Source organism: Sipha flava, unplaced genomic scaffold, assembly GCF_003268045.1.
Source record: "Sipha flava isolate LNK unplaced genomic scaffold, YSA_version1 164_pilon_pilon, whole genome shotgun sequence".
In the NCBI taxonomy this organism is placed as follows: Eukaryota; Metazoa; Arthropoda; class Insecta; order Hemiptera; family Aphididae; genus Sipha; species Sipha flava.
Window position 1 is genome coordinate 1,070,217 of NW_020271825.1, and position 23,666 is coordinate 1,093,882.

The 23,666-nt window shown below is 29.0% G+C and overlaps 2 protein-coding genes across 3 annotated transcripts in view; one reads left to right on the forward strand and one right to left on the reverse strand.

Annotated features, from left to right (window-relative positions):
• The window catches only part of LOC112679555 (dual 3',5'-cyclic-AMP and -GMP phosphodiesterase 11A-like), a 47,940-nt gene extending 30,630 nt beyond the window's left edge, over positions 1-17,310 (forward strand). The window contains exons 3-17 of one of the 2 annotated variants that reach the window (XM_025549406.1): positions 4,692-5,172; positions 6,852-7,016; positions 9,386-9,475; positions 9,559-9,761; positions 9,829-10,010; positions 11,337-11,404; positions 12,397-12,489; positions 12,563-12,613; positions 13,103-13,249; positions 14,156-14,263; positions 14,345-14,454; positions 15,853-15,943; positions 16,020-16,120; positions 16,542-16,842; positions 17,054-17,173. In XM_025549406.1, the coding sequence (XP_025405191.1) occupies positions 4,692-5,172; positions 6,852-7,016; positions 9,386-9,475; positions 9,559-9,761; positions 9,829-10,010; positions 11,337-11,404; positions 12,397-12,489; positions 12,563-12,613; positions 13,103-13,249; positions 14,156-14,263; positions 14,345-14,454; positions 15,853-15,943; positions 16,020-16,120; positions 16,542-16,842; positions 17,054-17,173 (2,311 nt within the window). Of the gene's footprint in view, positions 1-4,691; positions 5,173-6,851; positions 7,017-9,385; positions 9,476-9,558; positions 9,762-9,828; positions 10,011-11,336; positions 11,405-12,396; positions 12,490-12,562; positions 12,614-13,102; positions 13,250-14,155; positions 14,264-14,344; positions 14,455-15,852; positions 15,944-16,019; positions 16,121-16,541; positions 16,843-17,053 lie in introns of both variants that reach the window. The other variant, XM_025549407.1, reaches the window with a different exon arrangement.
• A 270-nt stretch (positions 17,311-17,580) lies between these two features.
• Positions 17,581-23,666, reverse strand: part of LOC112679598 (WD repeat-containing protein 60) — a 22,677-nt gene continuing 16,591 nt past the window's right edge. Inside the window, exons 12-17 of the mRNA XM_025549467.1 lie at positions 20,758-20,921; positions 20,392-20,537; positions 19,779-19,837; positions 19,008-19,174; positions 18,801-18,924; positions 17,581-17,793 (exon numbers count right to left, since the gene is read on the reverse strand). Of these exons, the coding sequence (XP_025405252.1) occupies positions 17,674-17,793; positions 18,801-18,924; positions 19,008-19,174; positions 19,779-19,837; positions 20,392-20,537; positions 20,758-20,921 (780 nt within the window). The 3' untranslated portion in view covers positions 17,581-17,673. The remainder of the gene's footprint in view (positions 17,794-18,800; positions 18,925-19,007; positions 19,175-19,778; positions 19,838-20,391; positions 20,538-20,757; positions 20,922-23,666) is intronic.

Sequence of the window (23,666 nt, forward strand, 5' to 3'; positions counted from 1 at the left end):
TATGTTATTATATCATAAAAGCGTGCCTGCCAACATCAACTATTCTCACTCACTCCTATGTCATTTGCATGCTAATATGCTAAGTACGAGTGAAAGATTATTTGTCACAAAAAAAAAAAAAAAAAAAAAAATTACAAATGTTTTAATTGTTTATTTTTTAAAAATTCATAAGAAATATGTGGTGGAATTATATTTCAGTATCAAAAGGTTTAATACTAGATGATAAGGATATGAATTTTACAAAATTATAATACGTGAATAAAATAATAAGTCTGGCAAATATTATAATATTTATTTTCGTCTAAAATAATACTTTAAATATTTTAGATCAAATTAGCAATTTCAATTTGATATTTTATCATCAATATAATTGGCTTAATGTATTTTTAGTAATTTTTTATGTAAATTTTAATGAATTTTTTTTTAATAACTAAAAATTAACATAACTCAATCATTATAGTAATTTAAAATAAATTTAATTAAATTTTGTTTTTAAAATCGAATTTTAACCTTAAAAATTAATGTATTATAAATTTAATAATAATAATAATAGCATTAATTTTAGCAATAATTTTAAAGAAATAAAAAAAAACGTTAAAAAAAATTCAAATAAAATAATATTTTTTTATTTCATTATTCGGTAACGGTTAAATAAAATACCAAAAATGATTAAATAAATACCAAAATGTAAAAGATGTATATTGAACTTAATTATTAAAATGTATTTGTTAAGAAAATATATTTTGCTATGATAGTATCGTCTAAAAGGTCCGAAAAATAATTTAATAGCTCTCAACATCTTATCCTAATAATAATAGTAAATCTTAGTTGGTCCACTTTAACCCTCCGAATGTCGTTGATATTTTATTATTCCATTTATCAACCATCCGTAAATCGTTTATATAGTTATATCGTTTTCTATAGCATAGATAAAAGTTTTTCAGATGTATAAATAGTCTTAAAATGTATATAAAACGATCAATAAAAAAAAAAAACATCTAGTGGCTGACAGTTAATTTTTTTTGGTTGCAATATATTGAAACTAGGTTATTAAATATATACATATTTATTGTAATATTTCTTATCGAAAAAATTAAAAATATACAAAGAAATATTAAATAGGTATTAATCAAATTATTTTTATGATAAGTTGTTTTTTGTGAATCTTCTCATAACTTCAATATATACCTATTTTACGGGATAAATTTGAGTTTTTGAACCATTATACTGATTTGAAAAAAAATCAGAACTGATAGCCTTAGGTTCTTCGGGGGAATAATTTTATTTACTTTAAACAAATATTTTACACTACGTACCCGGAAATATAAAAACCTCTTGAGACCTCCGGTTAGGAATCAAAGTGGTTTTATCAAATCTTATTGCATTTTTCATTTTAATTCCGAACATGGCCTTACTGTGTGATTAAAGTTTTATTTGATAAGGTCTTTCTGGCAAATATTGTTTTAAAATTAGATTATATTTTCGTGTGTAGAATAAATCTTTTAAAATAACTCTGCGAATATGTTTGAATTCAAGAGATAAGCTTTTACGATAAACACTATTTTGACCTAGAAAAGCTTTCTTCAACTTAATTTCAGTTAAAAGCCTTGTTTGTTTTCTAGGCATGGTACACTGCGCTTTAAAAATAAATAAACATTGTAATATTTATAAATCATTTACTTTCCATCTTAAGATAATTACTAAAATATAAAATATGACTAATGAAAATAACTTGAATCAAAATTTTATTTTATTTTTTAAAATTGTAGTTCAGAAAATAATACATAATTTGATACATAATTTAATCATTAACTTATTTTTGTTCGGGATATTTTTGAAGAAATCTTGAGTAATATTTTTATCTAGACCTTAATGGGGTATCAAAAAATCAACTGAATAAAATATGTTATTTTTTATAAGAATTTTAAATGATTATTCTAGACACTTCATGGTTATTAAAACGCTGTGGTTTTAAATAAAACACGTAATAACGAACATATAATGAGGGTAGTAAGTAGGAGCTAATAATAATAACAATAATGGAACAATTTTTTTCTCATTTTTAACTTTGTGCACTTCGGCTTTGGCGTATGAAAGGAGAATGGATCAATTGTTAAGATTTTAAATGTTTGTTTTTAGCTTTTGTATTTATATAAAAATGCTTTTAAAGAATTATATGGTTAAAATATAACTTCTGTTTTCATATGCGAGTGTGTAGTGATGCCATTATTTCAATATCGTTTTATGCTGTGGTTTTTGTGTACGCCCGTGTTTAGTCACGTATTCGATGTATTTTTCGATCGATTTCATAAGTGTGCCGTCATAATGACATCTTACCACATCGTACAGAAGTACGTGGTCGAGCGGTACATCATCTGAGTGCGTGATGGGGGTTTCTCGACATCTATTCCTTATGCACACCACTACAACGTCCGCTGTAAGTCTATTTCTTTACTTATTCTTATTACTGTCATCATCTGCCATCATTATAAATGATCCGAACCTTCGACGTTTAAAAATGTAAATAAACAAAACCGTCTGTGAATTTAATTAATGTTTTTTCGTGTTTTTTTCGTTGAAGGTTAAAACATGAATCATGTCTGTTCAACTACACAGTCTCATAGTTTAACTTTCTGCTCAACTTAGAATTCCGCCGAACTTAACATTAAAAAAAAATGTAGTTACGTGTGGTTACATCACCGAATTTTAATATTTTCCATAGTGATTAATAATATCAATAATTGTCTTATAATTATTGTTATTATATTAATAGTAATCGTTTTGGCCACGCTTAGACTTGAGCTATTATTTTTCTATATAGTACTCGAGAGTACCATTAAACGATTGTTAATACGGCCATATGCGTGGTTGGTGTGCAATCAAATATAAAATATTTTATTTGTTATCGACTTGCGGAAGAATGTAAGTGACATCGTATAATACATGACATTTTGTCGCGCACCAGACGGTCGCGTTGCATAACACGAGCGGTATAATTTTAAACGATTAAATATAATTTGTTTTTTGCACTTGTTAAGTCCAGCGAAAAAAAATCGAACGCAGTAATTCGTGAATTGTTATTTTCAGTAATCGCGTTAAGCAAACGGACTCGTTGTCGAATCGGTAGAATACAATAACACATGCTCGTGCGTTTATCCTTAACCGAATCATCTACACACAAATAATCATTAGTCCCTGTGCTCCCTCGATTCGTTGTCAACAACAATAGCGTCCACGATTATTCGAAAATTTAAACGCTCTCCTGACAAACCGTCGTGCATTAGTTACGGTTCGAAGTACATCGAAACTCGCTAACGACAAACCGATGACCACTGTCCTCTCGTATCTGAACCCTCCACCTTCATTCCCCGAGACGAAACCGTGAATAAGCAGCTAATGCAATCCGTCCGGGGCCAACCGTTACTCTACCGAACGCCGTCCCGACACGCGTTCGATCGGAAACACGCTTGCGTGGCGACCATTAACGTCGTAACATTAGCGTTAATCCTCGTTGATACACGATGAACACTCTCAGCCGAGCCCTGTCCCACGTGAACTCGGCCCAGTAAAATTTTTGAACAAGTGAATATAAACCGTTTCTATTCACTTGGTCGAGCGTCTATTCTCACTACCGAAATCGACTGCGTGTCCATGGCCAGGCGCACGTGGTGCAACGGTTTTGACAACAAAAGTTGTGAATCAGTTGAGCTTACAACTAGTTTGCAACCTTTTAAAACTTCTGTGCCCACACGCACATAACTGATTTTGGATAAGTTGTGTCGATTTACGTAGGTTCACTAAAATATAAACAGAGTATCAAAACGAACTGAACATGTACTAGGGTGACCATAGGTCCTGTTTTTTCAATCAGAATTAAACAGGACGCATTTAATTCTGTTTTCCGTGACTGTCCAATTTTAATCCTGTTTTTCATTATTTTTTCATCAAAAAGTGATTTTAGCGATTAATTGATAGTCATCAACAATAAATTGCTTTAGATATTTTTAACTAAGAAATCCAATCATACTGAGATGTTTATTTTTAGTGTAGGTATTTATTTTCTCCAAAATTACAACGATGTCAATCGTCGATTATTATAATATATCATCATTGTAACATGATATAATATATAACATTATTAACAATAATAATAATTAATAATAAAATTAATAAATAACATTCATAACACTAGAACAATAGTTATTTTTCGAAATTATAAGTTTTGTTTTCATACATATAAGTTTTTTGTGTTGACGATAGTTAATAATTTTTTTTTACCCATTGCAAAAAAAGTGTCCTGTTTTTTTTTTTTTTATTCTTTATATGGTCACCCTAACGTGCACGAACATAGTGGTTCGGTGCCACATAGTAATTGCATTCGCGGAAAACGATTGCGTACAACCGATTTTAAGCCGATTGCTTGCTAATCGATCGCCTGGTGTGCGAGTTGCACGCGCTACTGATTTACAACTTTTGTCGCGGAACAGTTGCTTCGTGCGCGCGCTTGGCCTGAACCGCCGGCCGAGTGGTGATTCCGAAGTAGAACTCATGCAGCAAACCCCCACGCGGCCCGTCCTGTCCGGTGGATTTCTGGTACTGGGCCTAAACGGGTTTCTCGGCCGAACGGTGGTCACGAGTCGTTCATAACGTTTCGATAACGATGAAAAATCAATGTTTCGAATGTCACACAGGTTCACATCGTTGCCGCCGAGCCCGATAAGCATGCTGTCGCTGTTGATCGATTCCAAGGTGCGGTTGCCCAGGTGGCCGGTGCCGGCGCACAGTGCGGACGCCAAGCGGGACCTGCGGCGCACGCAGGGCGAACGCGATTTCTTCCTGACCGCGGTCCGCGACATCGCCACCGACTTGGACCTGAAGTCGCTGTCGCACAAGATCGTCGACAACCTGACCGTGCTGCTGGACTGCGACGCCGGCTCGCTGTTCCTGGTGGACGGGCCGCCCAGGGGCTCCATGCGCCGCCGCCTGGTGTCCAAGGTGTTCGATGTGCACAGCGGCGCGCGCGGCCGGTTCCTGCTGCCGGACAACGTGCCCCGGGACGCTGGCGATTCGGCCGCGGCCGCCGACAACGAGGTGCAGATACCGTGGGGCGTGGGCATACTCGGCCACGTGGCGTCCACCGGCGAGACGGTCAACCTGGACGTGGCGTGCGAGGTAAGAGACCGGTCCCCGATCGACCGTCGCGAACGGTGTGAACAACACCACGCAGTGTTATTGTCGGCATCGGTTACCGATTGACGTCTTAAAAACTTCCGAACGACGTTGCTGTGACTAACAAATACACATCGAAATCCCACCAACAGAGCTGGTCGAACCGGTAACCGATATGTTAGCGATTCGATAACGCTGATGAAACGTTCATGCGATCCGGCTTTTTTATAACTCGCGATCATCAGAAATTCTCGAAACCTAAAAACAGCACATCCGAAATGAGCCATTATTACGTTCTTTTTTTTTTTTTCTGTTAAGATTCATCAAAGTATCATACTAAACCTATTATATAATTCTGTCATCAAAAAAGACATAATTGTTTAGCTGTATGTTTATAAATTTGAAAATTACGCCCTGTTTTTCAGTTGGTCCACTACTCAGAACACTACTCAACATCACCGCGTTGATTTGAATATAATATGTTTTGGAGTTAATTAACAAGACAGACCAAAATATGATTTTCTCTCATTTCGGATTCAAGTTATTAGAAATCAGCTCTGTATAATATCTGCTTGAAAATCGCAGTATATTTAGTGGTTAGAAGAAAATGTAATACAGGTTAAAGTAACGTTTAAAATATTTCTAATGAAACGTCTTTAAAGTGTTTATATAAATATTCTATTTTGTCTAAAGAAATTGTGTAGAAATCGATTGATTCTCTATTGAAGGTTTTTTTGATTCATTGGATAATTCTTAGGAAATTCAAAAAAAATTACTCAACTGACACAATTTCTTATTAAAAAATTTTCATGGTTATGATGCTCGAAGCAACCCTTTTGGTCAAAATCATGTAAACAGAAAAAATAAAACAACACACCCTCAAAATCTAAAATTTATATTTAATTTTAAGTTATAAACTCTATTTTATATTTTTTTATAACTTAGAAAAATGTTGGGATATATTTTGTTTTATTATTTAATTTTCTACAGATCATTTTATATTTATTACGGCTTTATACATAATATTTAACCTATGGCTTTATTTACATTATATTATTATCTTCAATAAAACATTCTAATACATTTCTTATGGTTAATAAATTATTATGATAATATATTCATAGCTATTCTCAAAGAACAATTATATTTTTGTTCGCATTGATGCGTTTCATCGTCTCGACTTTCGATAAAATGGAATTTAATCGATTACAACTTTATGAGTGAATAAATATTTATTCCATCATATAACTCAGAATATTGTGCAAATGCATTTTATTTATGTATTTTTTTTTAACTCGCTCGGAAACTAATATTCAAGTGAAAAAAACCATTAAATATGTAAATTGATTTTTAAATAAATATAGTTTTTCAAAAGATATCAAACGCATATAGCTGAAAACTAAATCAATAATGGAACAAATATTGTATTAAAAAAAAAAAAAACAGAGATGAATGGTAATTTCAATTTTAGTAGATTTATTTTTTTATTATTTCATGACTTGAAAAACCAACTTTTACCATTTTGAGATCTTATATTTTATATAAGGACTTCTCTTTGAATTTTGTTTACGACTCCTTATATGGAAGATTAGGAAAAAAATTCTTTTATTTGCGACATAACGACTTGTAAAAAAAATTAAAATAACTTTAATCATTGTTTGAATATAATATTAAAATTACAGGATCCAAGATTTGATGATGAGGTAGACCGTATAATGGGATACTACACGTCATCATTACTATGCATGCCGGTAAAAAATTCCTACGAAGACATAATAGCGGTGGCGCAGATCAACAATAAAAACCCTGACAAAGATGATGGACACTTCACTAGTATGGATGAAAAGGTATGCAGTGCTTACGTCAAAAACAGCTTATGAGTTTGGAAAGTTTCAAACATTCGTAATACCCAAATGCGTCAACGTCATAGTTAGAAGTTAGCGTTGTGTGTTCATGTTAGTCAGTGGTCATTGTTAAATATTCATTAGCTCTGTTGGTGTTAATGTTCCATCGCTTATCAGTTTCTATTCAATTTTTTTTTCTCGTCCATGACATTATTATTTCCACGTGGAAATCAATTGTTATTGATCTGTAGAATTATATCATCATTGATAGTCATACTTTTCAACTTGTTTCCATTAGCTTTCTTCGAACAAGCTTTATAAGAAATGAACACTACCGTTTTCAACAAGAAATATATCCGAGTTGTCCTTTTTTGATTTTATTTCATATTTTCTTGGCGGGCTCATTATTTCTACCACTAATCAGGTTATGTACCAGAGCTTTCTTTTTTTTTTTTGATGAGAAATTCAGATAGGTTCTTCACTTTCGTAGCACTCCATTTTTTAAGTGCCACGTTAGTCGAATTTATTTATTCCATTTGCAGCCTCCGTTTGAGCTGAATCCTGCTCTGTTAATCTATATATATAAAAATAGAGCCAAAAATGTATAACATTTCATCAATTGAGAACGAATAAGCCGATTTGGCTCAAATTTTTTTAATTGTTCGTAATTGCTAAAAGAAGGTTTTTACGAAAAAAAAATTTGTAAATGTGCTATCGTTTAATAAATTGTAGTTCAATTTAATAATTTTTGACCAGGTCGATAACTGCGCAATCGAAAATTAATTATTAAATGAAACTATTAAAAAAACTATAAAAAACTATTAAAATTATTTAAAAACTATTAATTTTATTTTCGGTATTGCATAAATATTAAACAAGATCCCGCAACAGGTGCCAAAACAAACAAGAATGTTGATGATTAAACGCGATCAGGACAACGTTATTCTACGATGTCGTGAGCTTTGTCAACAATTCATGGTCGACATGTTTGTAAAGATAGAGAGCTCTACTTACAATACTTGCGATTCAATCAAAAAAAGCTGTGTGTGGAAGATTCTCAAAACAATTGTTAGATATCGGTGATGGGAAAGTTACTACAGATGAAACGGGATGCATAAAATTACGGACCGATTTCTGTACAATCATAAATTCGCAAAATGCTCTCATTGACTAGATATTTCCCAATGTACACAGACAATACACAAATCATGAGTGACTGGTAGAAAGAGCAATTTTAACAGCAAAAATGTGGACGTCAACGAATTGAATCTCAAGATACAATATTTGTTACCAGAAGACTTGGTATCATACAAATCTATTGATACAGTTTGCGATCCTACTGAAGCTGTAAATTATCCAATAGAATTTTTAAACTCATTGGATTTACCAGGCATGTCACCACATAATTTACTACTGAAGGTTGGATCTCCAGTTATTTTGCTTCATAATTTGAATCCACCACGTTTGTGCAACGGCTCGCGATTAGTTATTAAAAAAATAATTAAAAATGTTATCGAATCTATCTTTTTAAATAGCAAATTCTGAGGTGAAAATATATTATTACCGTGAATCCTTATTATACCCACAGATGTGACAATACAATTTAAACGCCTTCAATTTCCAATTAGATTGGCATTTGTAATGACTATAAATAAGTCTCAAGGCCAAACGATGTCTGTGGCTTAGATTTGAACATATATTTTTCACATGGACAATTATACGTGGCATGCTCTCGAACCATCCAGTTTGTTTGTGTTGGTGAAAGATGGTATAACAAAAAATATTGTACATTCTGTGGCATTAAGGGATTGATATTGTTTTTTTTCTAATATTGTCATAATTAGCGATATATATACAATTTTAAACGATACATTTTAATAAATTATTAATAAAATAAATATTTGATGTTTTTTCATTTTTATATTTCGTCACCGTTCATAGCACTCCATACCTCTTTCACTTATGTAGCACATCTTTACATATTTATATTAAATTAGTAATTTTTTTCTAGCAAAATATTCTCAAGAAATAATTTATATGACAAAACAACGTTTGTCGAGTCATCTAGTAGTAATTAATACTAATTCAGTAGCTAATTCAGTTATCTTAACAAAAATCGTATTTAAGTATTTTTCTACGTCACATGTGAATAGCCAAACTGTACGCACACATTTTCTTGATTGTATATTTCTTGTAAAAATAAAAAAAATAATAAAAAGTATTTTCTAGTACTCGCATTTATCGCTGACGTATGTACAATGTATATTGTACATTGTTTTAAATTTAACATTTTTCTTTATCTGTCTATAATTCTGTCCAGCACATACTATCATAATTTTGATCCAGTTTTAATCAATATATTGACTTTTCAGCTTTTTGAGACGTACTTGCAATTTGTTGGCATAGCTATTACTAATGCACAGATCGTTGAGGATTCTCGAGCAGAATATGATCGTAACAGAGTAAGTGTTCAAACGTTCCAGATGGGATGATTTTAATTCTGGTCGATAGAATTCAGTGAAACTAGACGATTTTTTAATTACAGAACTTGTTGGAGGTGGTACATGACTTATTTGAAGAACAAACGTCCATAGACAAAGTTATTATGAAGATAATGCAGAGAGCTCAGAGGCTCTTGAAATGCGAGCGAGCCGCCGTGTTGTTAGTGGACGAATCGTGTGACAGTACCAGGTTCTCCAAACTGTTCGATCTAAACTCACCAAAACACACAAAAAATAGCGTAAAGAAGTAATGAAGTCTCAGTATATTTAATTTATAAATCGATTTTTCTGTTCATTGTCTATTTGTGCAACAGTTCTAGACAAAAAGTGGAAGGCGAAAACGTTTCACGGTATCTGGAAAGCCTAGCGGAAAGGGTGGCTTGTTCAGGAGAAGTTTTGAATATTAACGAACATGACTGTAATGAAGGGATTGTGGATTCTGGAATCAATTCATTGTTAGCAATGCCCATCAGGAACAAAAATGATCAAATAATCGGTAAGAAAAAATGCGTTAGAATTGAATTTAAGTATCGGGACCTTAATGGTTTTTTTTGGTCTTGGTCCCTGTTTGATTTTACAAAAGAAATAAATTCCAATTCCGGTTCAGGTCAATTATTTGTAAATTATTGCCAATTTTTGTTTCAAAATTATATTTATCGCTTCACCTAGTACCATGGTCATTAATAAAATTTCCTACCACTATTCCTAATTGACTCCACCAATATTTTTCAACATTATCGTAATTATTTGCAACAACATTTTCAGAAACCGTAACTTAAATTTATATATCCTACTTCTATACTAGATAAAAGATTTTGAATTTTTATTCCACTAAGTGTAAATATACCTTGCATTATATGGGGTCGTTAGAAGACTAAAAATTTTTTTTTTTGTAACGTAAGGTGTTGTACCTTTACTGGTCTCGTATAAATATTCCATATATATATATATATTCCATATATAGTATATAAATAGGAATATTATTATTTCCTTACATTTACTGAAAACAATTTAAATTATTGAATTATATTAAAGTAAATAAATACTATCTACAAAATAACTATTTCAATAAATCATTTAGTTTATTTGGTCAAATATTTTTTTTCCGTTCTCAGTTCTGGAGTAATTTTATCAATATTGTACACAACAGTACTGTAGTTGTTGTTCTAAGTACATCTATTGATATTATACTGAAACGTCTTCTACAATCACAAAACGTTATAATACAATAAGTTTAAGTCCAACGGGTCAATAACACCGACCGTTGCTTCGAGGTCATACATTTCTACACAGAACAGCTATAATTATATTCTAACCCCGAAAGGTTCCTTTATATTATATTAATTCATTTCCATCGCAGTAAATACACATTTCTTATATTCACGATTGTATTTATGTCTACAATATCTTCTCTTATACATATTTATGTAACACAGTTATCGTACTGCAGCATCAAATACGATTATTGTGAACTCTGCGCCTTATTCCCACAGGAGCCTATGTTTAGAGACAGAATCTGCTGCTGTAAATCTAATAAAATATTTTTAACGACTCTTCAATTACATAGATTTTCAATTATTTTGAAATTATTTGAAGGTAATATCAAACTTATAGTATTGGCTGACTGAATGATAATGGATGCATACAGGATGTACATGATTAGTGCAGGGATTGATGTAAAATCTGTTATTTTTAACGATGGATCGGTCGTATTCTATTATAATTTTATAATTACAATTAATACATCATATATACTCGTAACCTTAAGAATTATTGCTAATAATTCTATCGTATCGTTACACTAATGCAAAATGATTTACAGGTGTTGCCAGTATTATCAACAAATTGAATTCTTTGCCTTTCGATGAGTACGACGAACAATTATTTGAGGTAAGAACTTTTAAAATACGGTTTCACAATTTTCTGTATATTTCAAAAAGTAGTTATTATCCACATATAGTTGTATTGTAGTTATATAACTAGTTGCACAATGTTTTCACTCAAATTATGATAAGACCATACATATATATTCTATGTGATTTTAGATAAAAATAGGAACATTTAGGTTATTAGAGTGGAATAAATTATAGATATTAGACCAAATATTTATAATTGAACCATTTTGATAAGCTCATGTGCAATTAAATTTGATATCGTTTTCTATGGCTACACTAATTTTTATTATATAATTGGATTTTTTCATTTTTTTTTTTACAATTAACATCTATTAAAATAAACATTTTTACACCTCTAAAACAATTTAACAATAATTTAAAGCTCAGATACATAAAAAAGGGTTTTCCATTTCATGCACCATTTAAATTTATATTACAACATCATAATGAAAATGTTGAATAGTTTATTAAATGGTTTGTATTATTTGTAATAATTGTTTACGTTGATAATACAATGGGGCAATATATATATATATATATATATATAACATTCTTAATATTAAAATGTATTCAATAACATCTTTGAATAATGCAATAGTTATGAAGAAATTTAAATTTATTATTATTGTATCATAAAAAGGTCATAAGTTTTAACTGTGTCCTATATTTTAATTAAAAAAAAAATAAATCTTTACACAAAATTTTAAAACATAAAAATTAAATTTTGAATCAAAAACTCATTTATTCTACGTATCGACATTTTTAATTGTAAGATTTGTTAATTTTTTTATATTATTGCTAGTAAAAACTTATTTGTTAAAACATTTTGTTGAACCTTATAACTAGATAAAAATAATTTTTTCAGCAACATTAATTGAATGTAATACAAATTGCTAATTTCTTGTTAACAAAAATATCGATAAACATATTGGAGGTAATATTATCAGGATCATGTACATCTAATTCATACAATTTTGTTTAAACTAGGCTTTTACAATATTCTGTGGACTAGGAATACATAATACACTTATGTACAGTGAGGTGGAGAAAGCAATGGCTAGACAAAAAGTCTCCATAGAAGTAAGAACGCGTTGGCGTTTAATGTACGCCTGACAAATGAGCCATCCAAAATAAATATAAATTGTTTTTCCAGGTCCTATCCTATCATGCGACTGCTTCCAACAAAGAAGTGGAACGTATCTTGGTAAGCTTTAATCTTGTAAATTTTATTTTTCAATATTTTATCACGAAAACTTTTTGGAGTTCGATTCCAACTAGACACTAACATTTTCGGGGATTCATTTGTATACCCGGGAAATAATGAAAAAACTTTTGAACACCAAGTCATTGAACTTAAGACCGTTTTCTGTAGTTTAATGCCCCCGATAAAATATATTCAAACGAATTGAAATATATATTATTATAAATGGTATTGACGTATTTATTGATTTAACAATGAGTAGTTTATAGTAAAAACATAATAAAAACGCCCCAATATGTTTGCGGAATAAAGATAGTTGTCATACAAAAGAAACGTATTAAATTTGTCAAATAAATATACTATTTAAAATTTAAATAAATGTTTATTCAAGAAAAAAATATTCCATTTACCAAACCATAATTATTTAAAGGAAACAAAAATAAAACGTATTCATTTATTTTAATTATTTACTATTATTATTTAACCATTTAGGGAATGCCAGTACCAGCTGTAGATTCATTGAATTTGTATTCTTTGGCATTTGACGATTTTTCACTAAACGACGATGAAATGCTTATGGCAGCCGTGAGCATGTTTCTGGAACTTGGACTTGTCAAAACGTTTAACATCGAAAAAGAAGTAAGTGTGTAATTAATGAATCTAGTTCAATGAGCTACGTCTTACTTATTTTTACAAATATATTTATTGCTTAAATCAATGGATTTTTCAAATTAATATTATGAAATAATACTAATATTGGCTGCTTTATATGGTGATTTACTTAATCAATATTCAATATTTATGTGGGTTTCAGTTTTTAAAGAAACGCATTAATTAAAAATAATTTAACTCGTAGTTGTCGAGTGTTTTTTTTCAGTAGTTTGACCTAGAATATTTGTTTTCAATTTTAATTATAATTTTGTTAACATAAGAACGAAGATATTAGACAAAAATATCAGATTGTAGATTTCTATTATTTCAATAATTTAAAATAAATATATAATATCATACGAAACTGTTCAATATTTCAGTAAAAATATTTTAAAATAATTTATTTTACATATTTGATTGATTATAAACATAATTAAATCATAAACTTTAAAACTTTACTTTTACACGTACTAAAAAATAATGAATATTGTATAATTAAAAAAAAACTGTTGTAAAAATTAAGATCCTATACACTAATTTATAAAATATCAACTTTTTACCAACAATGTTTCGTTGAAACGTTTTATTCTATGTAATATGTATAATTTAAGGTTAAAAAATTCAAAAATATTTTTGACAAAAATGTACAAAACATAATATGGAAGTCAGCTACCACATTTTTTTAATTTTTTTTTTTTAAACTAAATCTGACATAATGTGTTTTAATTATTTAATATATTGTTTTATATTATATCTTGTTTCTCTAAGTTGGTATTGATTATTTAACTTTTGGCCCCAAGATAATTAATTTTAAATATTAAAGGGTTTTTTTTTTACAATTTCTCTGTTAATTGAAAATTTTAAATCTTTACTTAAATATGGTTATTATTTTAGACGCTATACCGATTCCTCATCACAGTGAAACGTAACTACAGAGATGTACCTTATCATAACTGGAGACACGCTTTCAATGTTGCACAAGTCATGTTCGCTATTATGATGGTAAATGAATGCATTACGAAATCTAAAATAATGATTTTGAAATAGTTTTAGTATATTACAATGAATATTATTTTCTTTAAGGGATGTGACATGAAGAACACATTTTCCGATCTTGAAGTACTAGGAATGTTTGTTGGTTGTCTGTGCCATGATCTTGATCATCGAGGAACGAACAACTCGTTTCAAGAAAAGTAAGCATCAGACTCGTGAATATTTTTTAACTTAATTACACAAAAATCATAAATAAGTAATAACTAAAGATGAAAATAGTTTAATGGCAATAATTGAACATAAATATTTACTAATTTTTTTTATCGTTTAAGCTGAGGAAATGTTAAAAATGATTTAATAATTTTTTTTTTTTTCTAACGAAAATTAAAATAATTAAATTATTCTTAAATTTACTAACAGTAAAATACTGATTCAACCGATTTAAAGGTTAAGGTATTTCACTGTGCAATATATTTAATGGTGTAATGTATATAGGCTTACGCTTACTAACTGCCTGTTGTGCCCAGGTATTCTACGAAATTATGTAAATGGAGTTCTGAAGTATTGGTCTAAGAGTAAGGGGTCCGTATTTTAAGTGATTTTGCTCAGATAATTAAATATAATTTATTCTAAAATATAAGGCAAAAAATAAATAATATTTCAAAATAGAAAAATAAAACAACATTTTTTTTGGTTTCTTATAAAAAAATATAATAAAATAACAGCTGAAATTGACTACAAAATTATAAATCATTAATAATTAAAGCTATCTGAGAAAAATATATGAGATTTAAGGAAAAAATATATTCATTGGGACAAATATATCACACTATAAAATAAAAAATGAAAATGATGTTTATTCAATTATTTATACATTATAGTTTATTAAATATATTTATGCGCTTTGTTAAGATAGTGCCTGAAAGTACTGTAGGCATCCCCTGAATACAGTTTTGCGTACGTATATGGTGATATATTTAATTCAAAAAACGATTCACGTGAAAGTTAATATAAAATATCTATGCACTGAATATTTTCGTAATCAAAATGAGTGCCAACAATATTTACATAAAAGTAAAATAAAAAACTGCTTTAAGTGAACAGGCGACTAACATTCAGTATTAAGTACTCAGTAAAAATACCCATTCAAAATTTACCTATAACTTTCTTTCTGAGCATTTTTTCTTTTGAAATAAATAAATAATTAACTTAAGAGAAACCTAGAAAAACATTAGAGTTGAGTATTAATCTGTATTATGTATAGCCTTAAAAAATGCTAAGTAATTATATAAAAATGTATGTCAAGATTTATCTATTGTCTACTGAAAAAAAAACATCTTGTATCACCCTTTATACATCCCGAATTGATCGAATCAGTGTATACATACTTTAAATTATCATTCTCTCTATATTTTATTCAATGAGTTGGTTTATTGAAATTTAATGAAATAAATGAATCGGAGTACCTATCTCTTAAATATATTGAATTTCAGTTTGTCACTTAGAATTTTCTTATAATTGTGAAAACATTTTATTTATATTGTTATTATAATTTTTACATGAAATAAATGTGCATAATATATACAATTACGTTCTAGAGCTAGATCAGCATTAGTGTTATTGTACGGAACTACCAATACAATGGAACATCATCATTTCAATCATGCAGTGATGATACTGAGCAGCGAGGTAAGTATATAATTTTCTGATCAGATATTCAAGTCAGAATATAAGTTTAACAATATATAAATTTGTATTTATCTAGAATCTTAACATATTTTCGAGTCTATCAGCGGAAAGTTTCTCAACAGTTATGAAAGTTTTAAAACATAGTATACTGGCCACTGATCTCTGTATGTACTTCCAGTAAGTAAACAAGCGCATAATTGACGTGAGCCTAATTTATACTAATTAATATTAACAAATAATGTATTTTATAAACATTTTTTCTACCATAAATCTTTTCATTATATGTACATGTTTTTGGTTATATATATTTAATGATTTTTCTAATATATTTTCAGTACTTTTTTATAAGATCTTCAAACTTAAAGTTGTATAAATAATCCTATTTTTATGAAATTATACTTATATACACAATATATAACTGTAGTTTATTTTTTATGGTGATAATTGATTTTCTTATAGTGTTCTAAAACATATCTAAATGTAAATGTTTTGAGTATGATTATGTAGTATGATATTTAACTTTTATTTTAAACTATGTTCAACAATGCTATTTGAGTATTATTTGTGTAGCTTTATGTTTATTTTTTTATTTTACTAGATTAAGAAACAAGTTCTTCCGATTAATCGAATCGAAAGAATACAGTTGGGATGAAGACTCACAGCGCTACTTACTAATGGCAATGTTGATGACATCGTCAGACTTGGCTGCATCTACAAAACAGTGGCACGTTCAACAACGAGCCGCCAGATTAGTGACAGATGAGTTCATCGAGCAAGGTGATAAGGAGAGATTTGAGTTAAAGATTCAACCTCAAGCACTCATGGATCGAGAGAGACAACATGAACTTCCTCAGTTACAGATAAGATGGATCGCTGACATATGTTTACCATTATATCAGGTAAAAATTCTTTTTTTCTCTAATGGTTAAATGTAATTTGTACCAAAATTGTAATTGATTATAATTATGCAATTTAAAATTTCAATTCACGTATTCGAATAATTTTCTCATTGATTTTAAACATATCTATTCACTTAAATCATGCGAAAAACGTTTGAAAAAATCTATTAAACATATGAAATAATTGATCATTAAACATAATTTTATGCAGTCATTGGGTCAAATGAATCCAAAGCTGAACGTCATGAAAGAAGGAGCGTTGAGCAACATGCAACAGTGGAGTAAATTGGTCGATGAAAATTACAAGAATGCAAATCATGAACAAAAATAATGGAAAAGTTCATAAGATGTCACAAAAAGAGAAGAGGCATAGTATTCGTTTCTCTCTAACTACGAAATATTATATAGACTGATTGACAGTTAGAATTGTCAATAATAATTACGTTATTATAAATCAAAGAACGGATTGCAAATATTATAATAATGTATAATGAATGTTATATTTATCTTTGTTAATATTACTATATTTTTATTATAATTTTTTTTTTTTTTTAATTTTTCACAATATAGGGTACAGTTATATAAGTTGATAGTTATGCACGTGGTAAATTTAAATAATTTTATGTAATTTTACTGACATATTTCATGTAACATTGTACGATTTTTTTTTTCCTGAGTATACCTACTCATAAGTCCTACCATACAAACTCATAGTAATATTTTTATCAATAAACGCCATTAAAAATAGTGAAATATATTGTACTATTACATTTAATATATTATTATTACTGGCACCTTATGCGTAATAATACAATGGTTAAAATTTTTCATTCATAAATTTGCCAAAAAATTTGATAACACATCACAATGTTCAATTCCATTTTCTACTGTTCTGCTATTGTCTAATTGAACTCGATGCAATTCCACTTCACCATTAGTAAACGCTAATCCCTAAAAATATAACAAAACATTAATTTAATCATATACACTATAGTTGAATATTTTTCAACGTATTGGAAATATGTGTATAAATATACAATATATTATTTGGACCGTTAAATTTAAGGACCATAAATACATTTCTCGGGCCACATTACAAATAATCAACACCAATTTAGATATTAAATAGAATATTAAATATTTAAAACACAAATCAAATTGATTTACTTTTTCTTATACTAATTTTTTCGACGCGATTATTTAATATTTGATAAAATATTCGTTAATTTTATAAAACACTTATTCAAATGAATCAAAAATAAAATAGTTTACTTTTTTTTTGAAAATCGTCACTTATAGAATTTATAGTTGTATTAGACCGGAAAGTAAAATAGTACTTTCATTAAGCTTTTAAATAGAATAAAAAACGGGAGAGTCTACATATTAGATGGCTTGGAGCAGTGGTTATCAACTTTTGAATTTCGAAAATTCGTGTTTTGAAGATTGTTGCTTAGGTACCAATCAAAGAAAAAAATGAATACATTTTACGTACAGGGATATGTGCAATTGAAACTTAGTTACTTAATCATCAATAAAAAAATGTTGATATATTTTTTTTGCGTAAAACGTGTTCGCTTTTTCCGGTACACATTCATGTTGATTGATGCACGTACACCATTGGTTTGGAATAGCTGTTTCGAGTTAAAAAAGAGACCTTCATAAAATTGTCATTTTCGGCTCTTCACCGTCAAAATCAATTGACAATATTTGTCAAAATGTCTACACATGTCCAAATTCAATTAGTATAATAGTATTTAAATCTTCGATACGATCAGCCTGGCACTTACTGATTGGGAAAACGAGCGGTAAAAAAAATTAATATGAAATATGGTATTCGTCGCGTAATATCATTTGAATTTCTGACAACTTGCAAAAACGAATACAATAACTGTTGGTGTCTTAATTGTTAAGAGTTTATGGGACCATGGGTTTAATGTATGGCTTATAGATCAACTTACAGCGAAGGTGTTTTGATTTTTCCTCGTTGTCGTTAAAGACATGGATGTTATTGTAGCTTTTTTCCGTGCCGGCACCGATATCATTGGCATTGTAACGTCGTTGCATAAGTCCCACAAGTGTACGCTAGAACAACAACATTCGCGAACACGTTTGCGTTAAGATATTCAAAAACAAAATATTACCACGTGAACCGTGTTATACGTTACTTGGACAGTGAATCCAATCCGAAAACGATGCCAGGAAATCCGGAGCACCATTGAGCCTTTACGAGGACCGCCAACGTTTTCGGCGTACTCGAAGATGTGAAAAATCTCTTTAACGCTACCCGTCGGCTCGTGCGGTATAAAATGACCTCGTTATTTGAAAATGCAGCCTTTAAACGAGTTTATTATACCGTCATAGATTTTGCGGAAATGAATCAAGTGTCGGTTTTAAATTTTTTTTTTCAATTTTCGAAATATATATTAATATTATTAAGAATATTCTAAAAATTGCTTTTGAATTATAGATTGATGGCTGTACACTGTTATATTAATGACAGTAAAATGAGTGGATTAAACAATATTAGACAATTCGTTGTTTGTCTCAAGACCTTAAAGGAAATCATAGTTATTATTTGGGAGGAGTTCATTCTTTGATGTGCAAAATCGTTACGATCATATACAGGATTAAGCTATTAATAGTTGAATAATGTTTTCTAAAACCGAAGAGATGTAAAATAGAGCGATATAATTAAAAAATAATTATTTATATAAAATCATTTTTTTAATTAGATTTTAAATTTCCAAATACTATACAGATTTTTAACAATTTTCACTATAGCGATATCAATCGTGTCAAGAGAAGGATCGTAGTCACCTACAATTATATTTTTTTTTCTCTTTTTCTCTCTGATTCTTACATATTTTCACGTACAGGGATCTAGATTCGGCAATAGTAAAATGTATTGTAAGTGAATATTTTTTTAGTATACTCACCAAAAAATAATTCATGTCAAATGGACAGATATCCAACCAATTAATAGAGAAATGTTCTCCTATAACAAATATTTTTAAAATTTAAATCAAAGTTAATTTTTGGAAATCTATCTCACACTACCAACTCTGATAATTGTAAAAAATGCAATGTTTAGATGTTTTTATTAAAATTAATAATAAAATGTGTATAATATACAAATATAATCTTTTTTTTTTTAAATACTTCTGAGTTTATCTTTAAGAGTATCATAATTTTAAATAAATACGTATATATTGTTTTATTTCAAAAATAAAAAAAAACGAGTAAAAAGTTGTCTAGAAAAGGATAAATTATAATCGAATCGTACTGAATACACATTGAGCATAACAATATAAATTATTCAAATGTAAGTTTAATCATTTTTTTTCAAATTTATTCATTCAAATATGTTTAAATTTTTCTTTTAATAGTTATTTTAGCAATATTTATTTATTTTTTATAACAAGTACCAGGTTGAATAATTCTCACGTTATATTGTACTATGAATAACTTATATTAAATAAAATCTATAACTATTGTAATAATAAATGTTGAATATTTTGATTCAAATAATTTAATCGGTATTTTAATTACCTATTTCGCCATAGGTGTAATATTTTGGCCATACTTCATGTCCTCCTAAATTACACCGAAAAATCAGTCCAGAGTTGGTACCTATAAAAGCGTCTTGATTGTTATTCAAACACATGCAAGTAGCTACGACACCATCGGACAAATATCTAAAAACAATTGAAAATATGAATAATAATATTACAATAATAGCAAAAATGATTGTGTATTATTAGCATACATCACATTAATATCATACAGGTACATACATATTTTCTAAGTGAGTTTCAATTTGGCGTTTTTGAAAACCGTTCAAAGGCATCAAATGAAAATAAGTTTAACCGTTTATTCGCGTTCGATAAGTTATCTGTACTAATATTCATTTCTTACTTGGGAATATTTTTAATAGCTTTGATTGTTTGAGTTTTCACCAGCCTCATAGAACTTAAAGGCGCAGTTCCAGCACATCTGTGTTCAATTATTTCGGAACCGTGAAACCAATTATCCATGACAACCCACATGGTTAATAGGAAATCCTCGTCCAAACTACAGAGCTGCGAATAAAAAAATTCAACGACGTTTAACACGGTCTTGATTTCAGTATGATCTTCTGGTGTCGTTATTATTATGCATTCGTGCATTAACGTACATATTCATGATACCTTGGTAGCCCTAGAGTTATAATCTTAGAAATTTATACCAAATCATAAGCAAATATTATTACGTAGTGATAACTTTTTTTCTTTTTCATATTATAACTATAATGTTTATCAATTTTCGAGTAATAATGTAACAATAGAACAGAATAACATAATCATAAAAAAATATAGCATTGCATCTTTTCGGAAAACAAATATCACGCTTGAAAATAAACACTTCTCGTCAAAACAATCGAGTCGGATAACCCAACAAAAATAATGCTAATGAATATAAATAAACTGTTTTAATTTATTTCTTTCTATATATACATTTAGTTTTCCGTTATCTTTTCTCATTAAGGAGTTATTTTCTAATTATACAACCAAATATATCTATTTAAAATAAAATCCCTACGTACACTGTACCTACTATATATATATATATATATATATTATAGATATGTATGATGTAAATTGTGTTGAAAAATTATTTAAAAATATCATATCATACACACAATCAAATTATTCGTGTATTTATAGTGCTATACAAGAAAAAGATACAGCTAGAATACAATGGTTTATGGCTGGTATACAGCTATAAAATGTTTTAACAAAAGGCTAAATGTCTATTGTTAAAACCTTGAATTCCATAAGTGATTCAACAATCTTGGGAACTATTATCTTAGTAAATTATCATACGTTTAATATTTAACATAAAAATACTCAACAAAGTAAAACACATTTTAACTCATCGAATATAATGTATTCATGTAAATATGTTTATGTATATTATATCTAAATATACTAACACAGCTGGTTTGTGTAAATTATGAGTTTAGTATAAAAATCGGGCAAACGTAAATTGCGTCCGGTATTTTTTAGGTATAAAGTTTTATGTAGTAAATTGCGCTCTGTATTTTTCAGGTACAAAATTCTACATAGTAAATTGCGTCCAATATAAATATTATTTTTGTGATAGTCATTTAGTGCACTCTTAGTGCACTCTACCCCTCCCAAGCGAAAAAGACATCGATTAAGACCTAGATTGTCGTTTCGATACAAATTTGAAAAAAAAATGATAGTCATTTAGCATTACCTAGAAGACAGCACGAGGAGGCAACTATCACTGTCCTCCAAAAATGTTTTTTTTAGTTTACTTGAGATGAATAAATTAATTAATAAAAACAGGAAAATCATTATTATTACTTTTTTTATGATATGGTATTAACAATAGTTTTTTTAATATTTTTTGTTAAGTTAAAAATGTTAATAATAAAAAATACAGTTAGTACAGGAAATATTCACAAGCCGAATTGTCCTTTAGTTGTCCGAGTTAATATTGAGGAAGCTGATGACCAAATATTCGGAGGAAAGTCAGCGAATAAAATATACGTGTTTTAAACATAGCAAGAAGTCGATTATCTTCAGACATTGTAGGCATTAATTCATAAATTCATAGTTAAAATAATTGTAAACATTTTCTGACTCTAAAAATACTAGGTAATGATCACTTAGATAGTTACTTAGATACTATGGGCGCGATTTATTTACCCATTTTAGACCCCGAAAAATCCCGTGCGCAATTCACTATAGTATTTTTACTACCTACTTAATGTGGACGCAATTTACAAACGCCCTAAAAATTATTATGGTGTTTTAAGATACTATTTTTCGTACTGGTAGTATCAACTGCAAAGTCTCAGGGCCCCAAATTTTCTCAAAATGGGCCACGTGATGTTTAACAACTAATAATTTTACTAAAATCAATTTTCAAACGATAATTCGAAATTCACAATTCATCGAGTTTCCGTTAAATTATAGTATTCAGTGGTTAAAGTGATAAAAATGTCAAGGGGAGACTATAATTACCAAAAATGGTAAATGAATGTTCCCTTACCAAAGTTTAAATCATATCAAACTTTTTTAGTTAGTCCATAAGACAAGACTTCTTTTTTTTTTTTACACTAATTTGTTTATAAAACCTTTTATAGGGTGTAAAAAATAAAAATAAGTTTTCTCCCCCCCCCCCCCAAAAAAAAAACTATCCTCAGCATATTATGCTAGGTCAGTAAAAATAAATAGTAGTATTTGGTATATAAAATTTGGTTTATAAAAATTAATTAAAATTTTTAATTTAATTTAGTCTAAAATATTTCATTAAAAATACAAATAAAACAAATTTATATTAAACATCACATGTTAGGTAATAAAATAATATAACAACTCACAAGCTTAACTTTTAATTATTTATTATTTATATGTATAAGAACATGTGTTAACATTTATAACTGTAAAAAAATTAAAAATGAACAAGCGCTAACCTAAATATTATAACCTACAGTTGTTGGTCAATAAAATAGTAACAAATATGCACATTAGGGTGGTCCTTATTTATGAACTTCATTAATGTTATGTCATGGGCTCGAAATTTTGTTTGGTATATTGACAAGATAATTTTGGTAAAATTTGAATTTGATAAGTCAACCCCTTCACGTGCCTCAAAGGGGTTAAAGTTGTATGATAAGGGGGGTGAATTATACATTTTCCCCTGTAATGTCTTAAATTCTAAATTTAGACCATACATGTATAGGACTATTTTTATAGTAATAAATATTTACTACAAAAAAGGTATCTTGTAAATTTTTTGTAAAATTAATACTT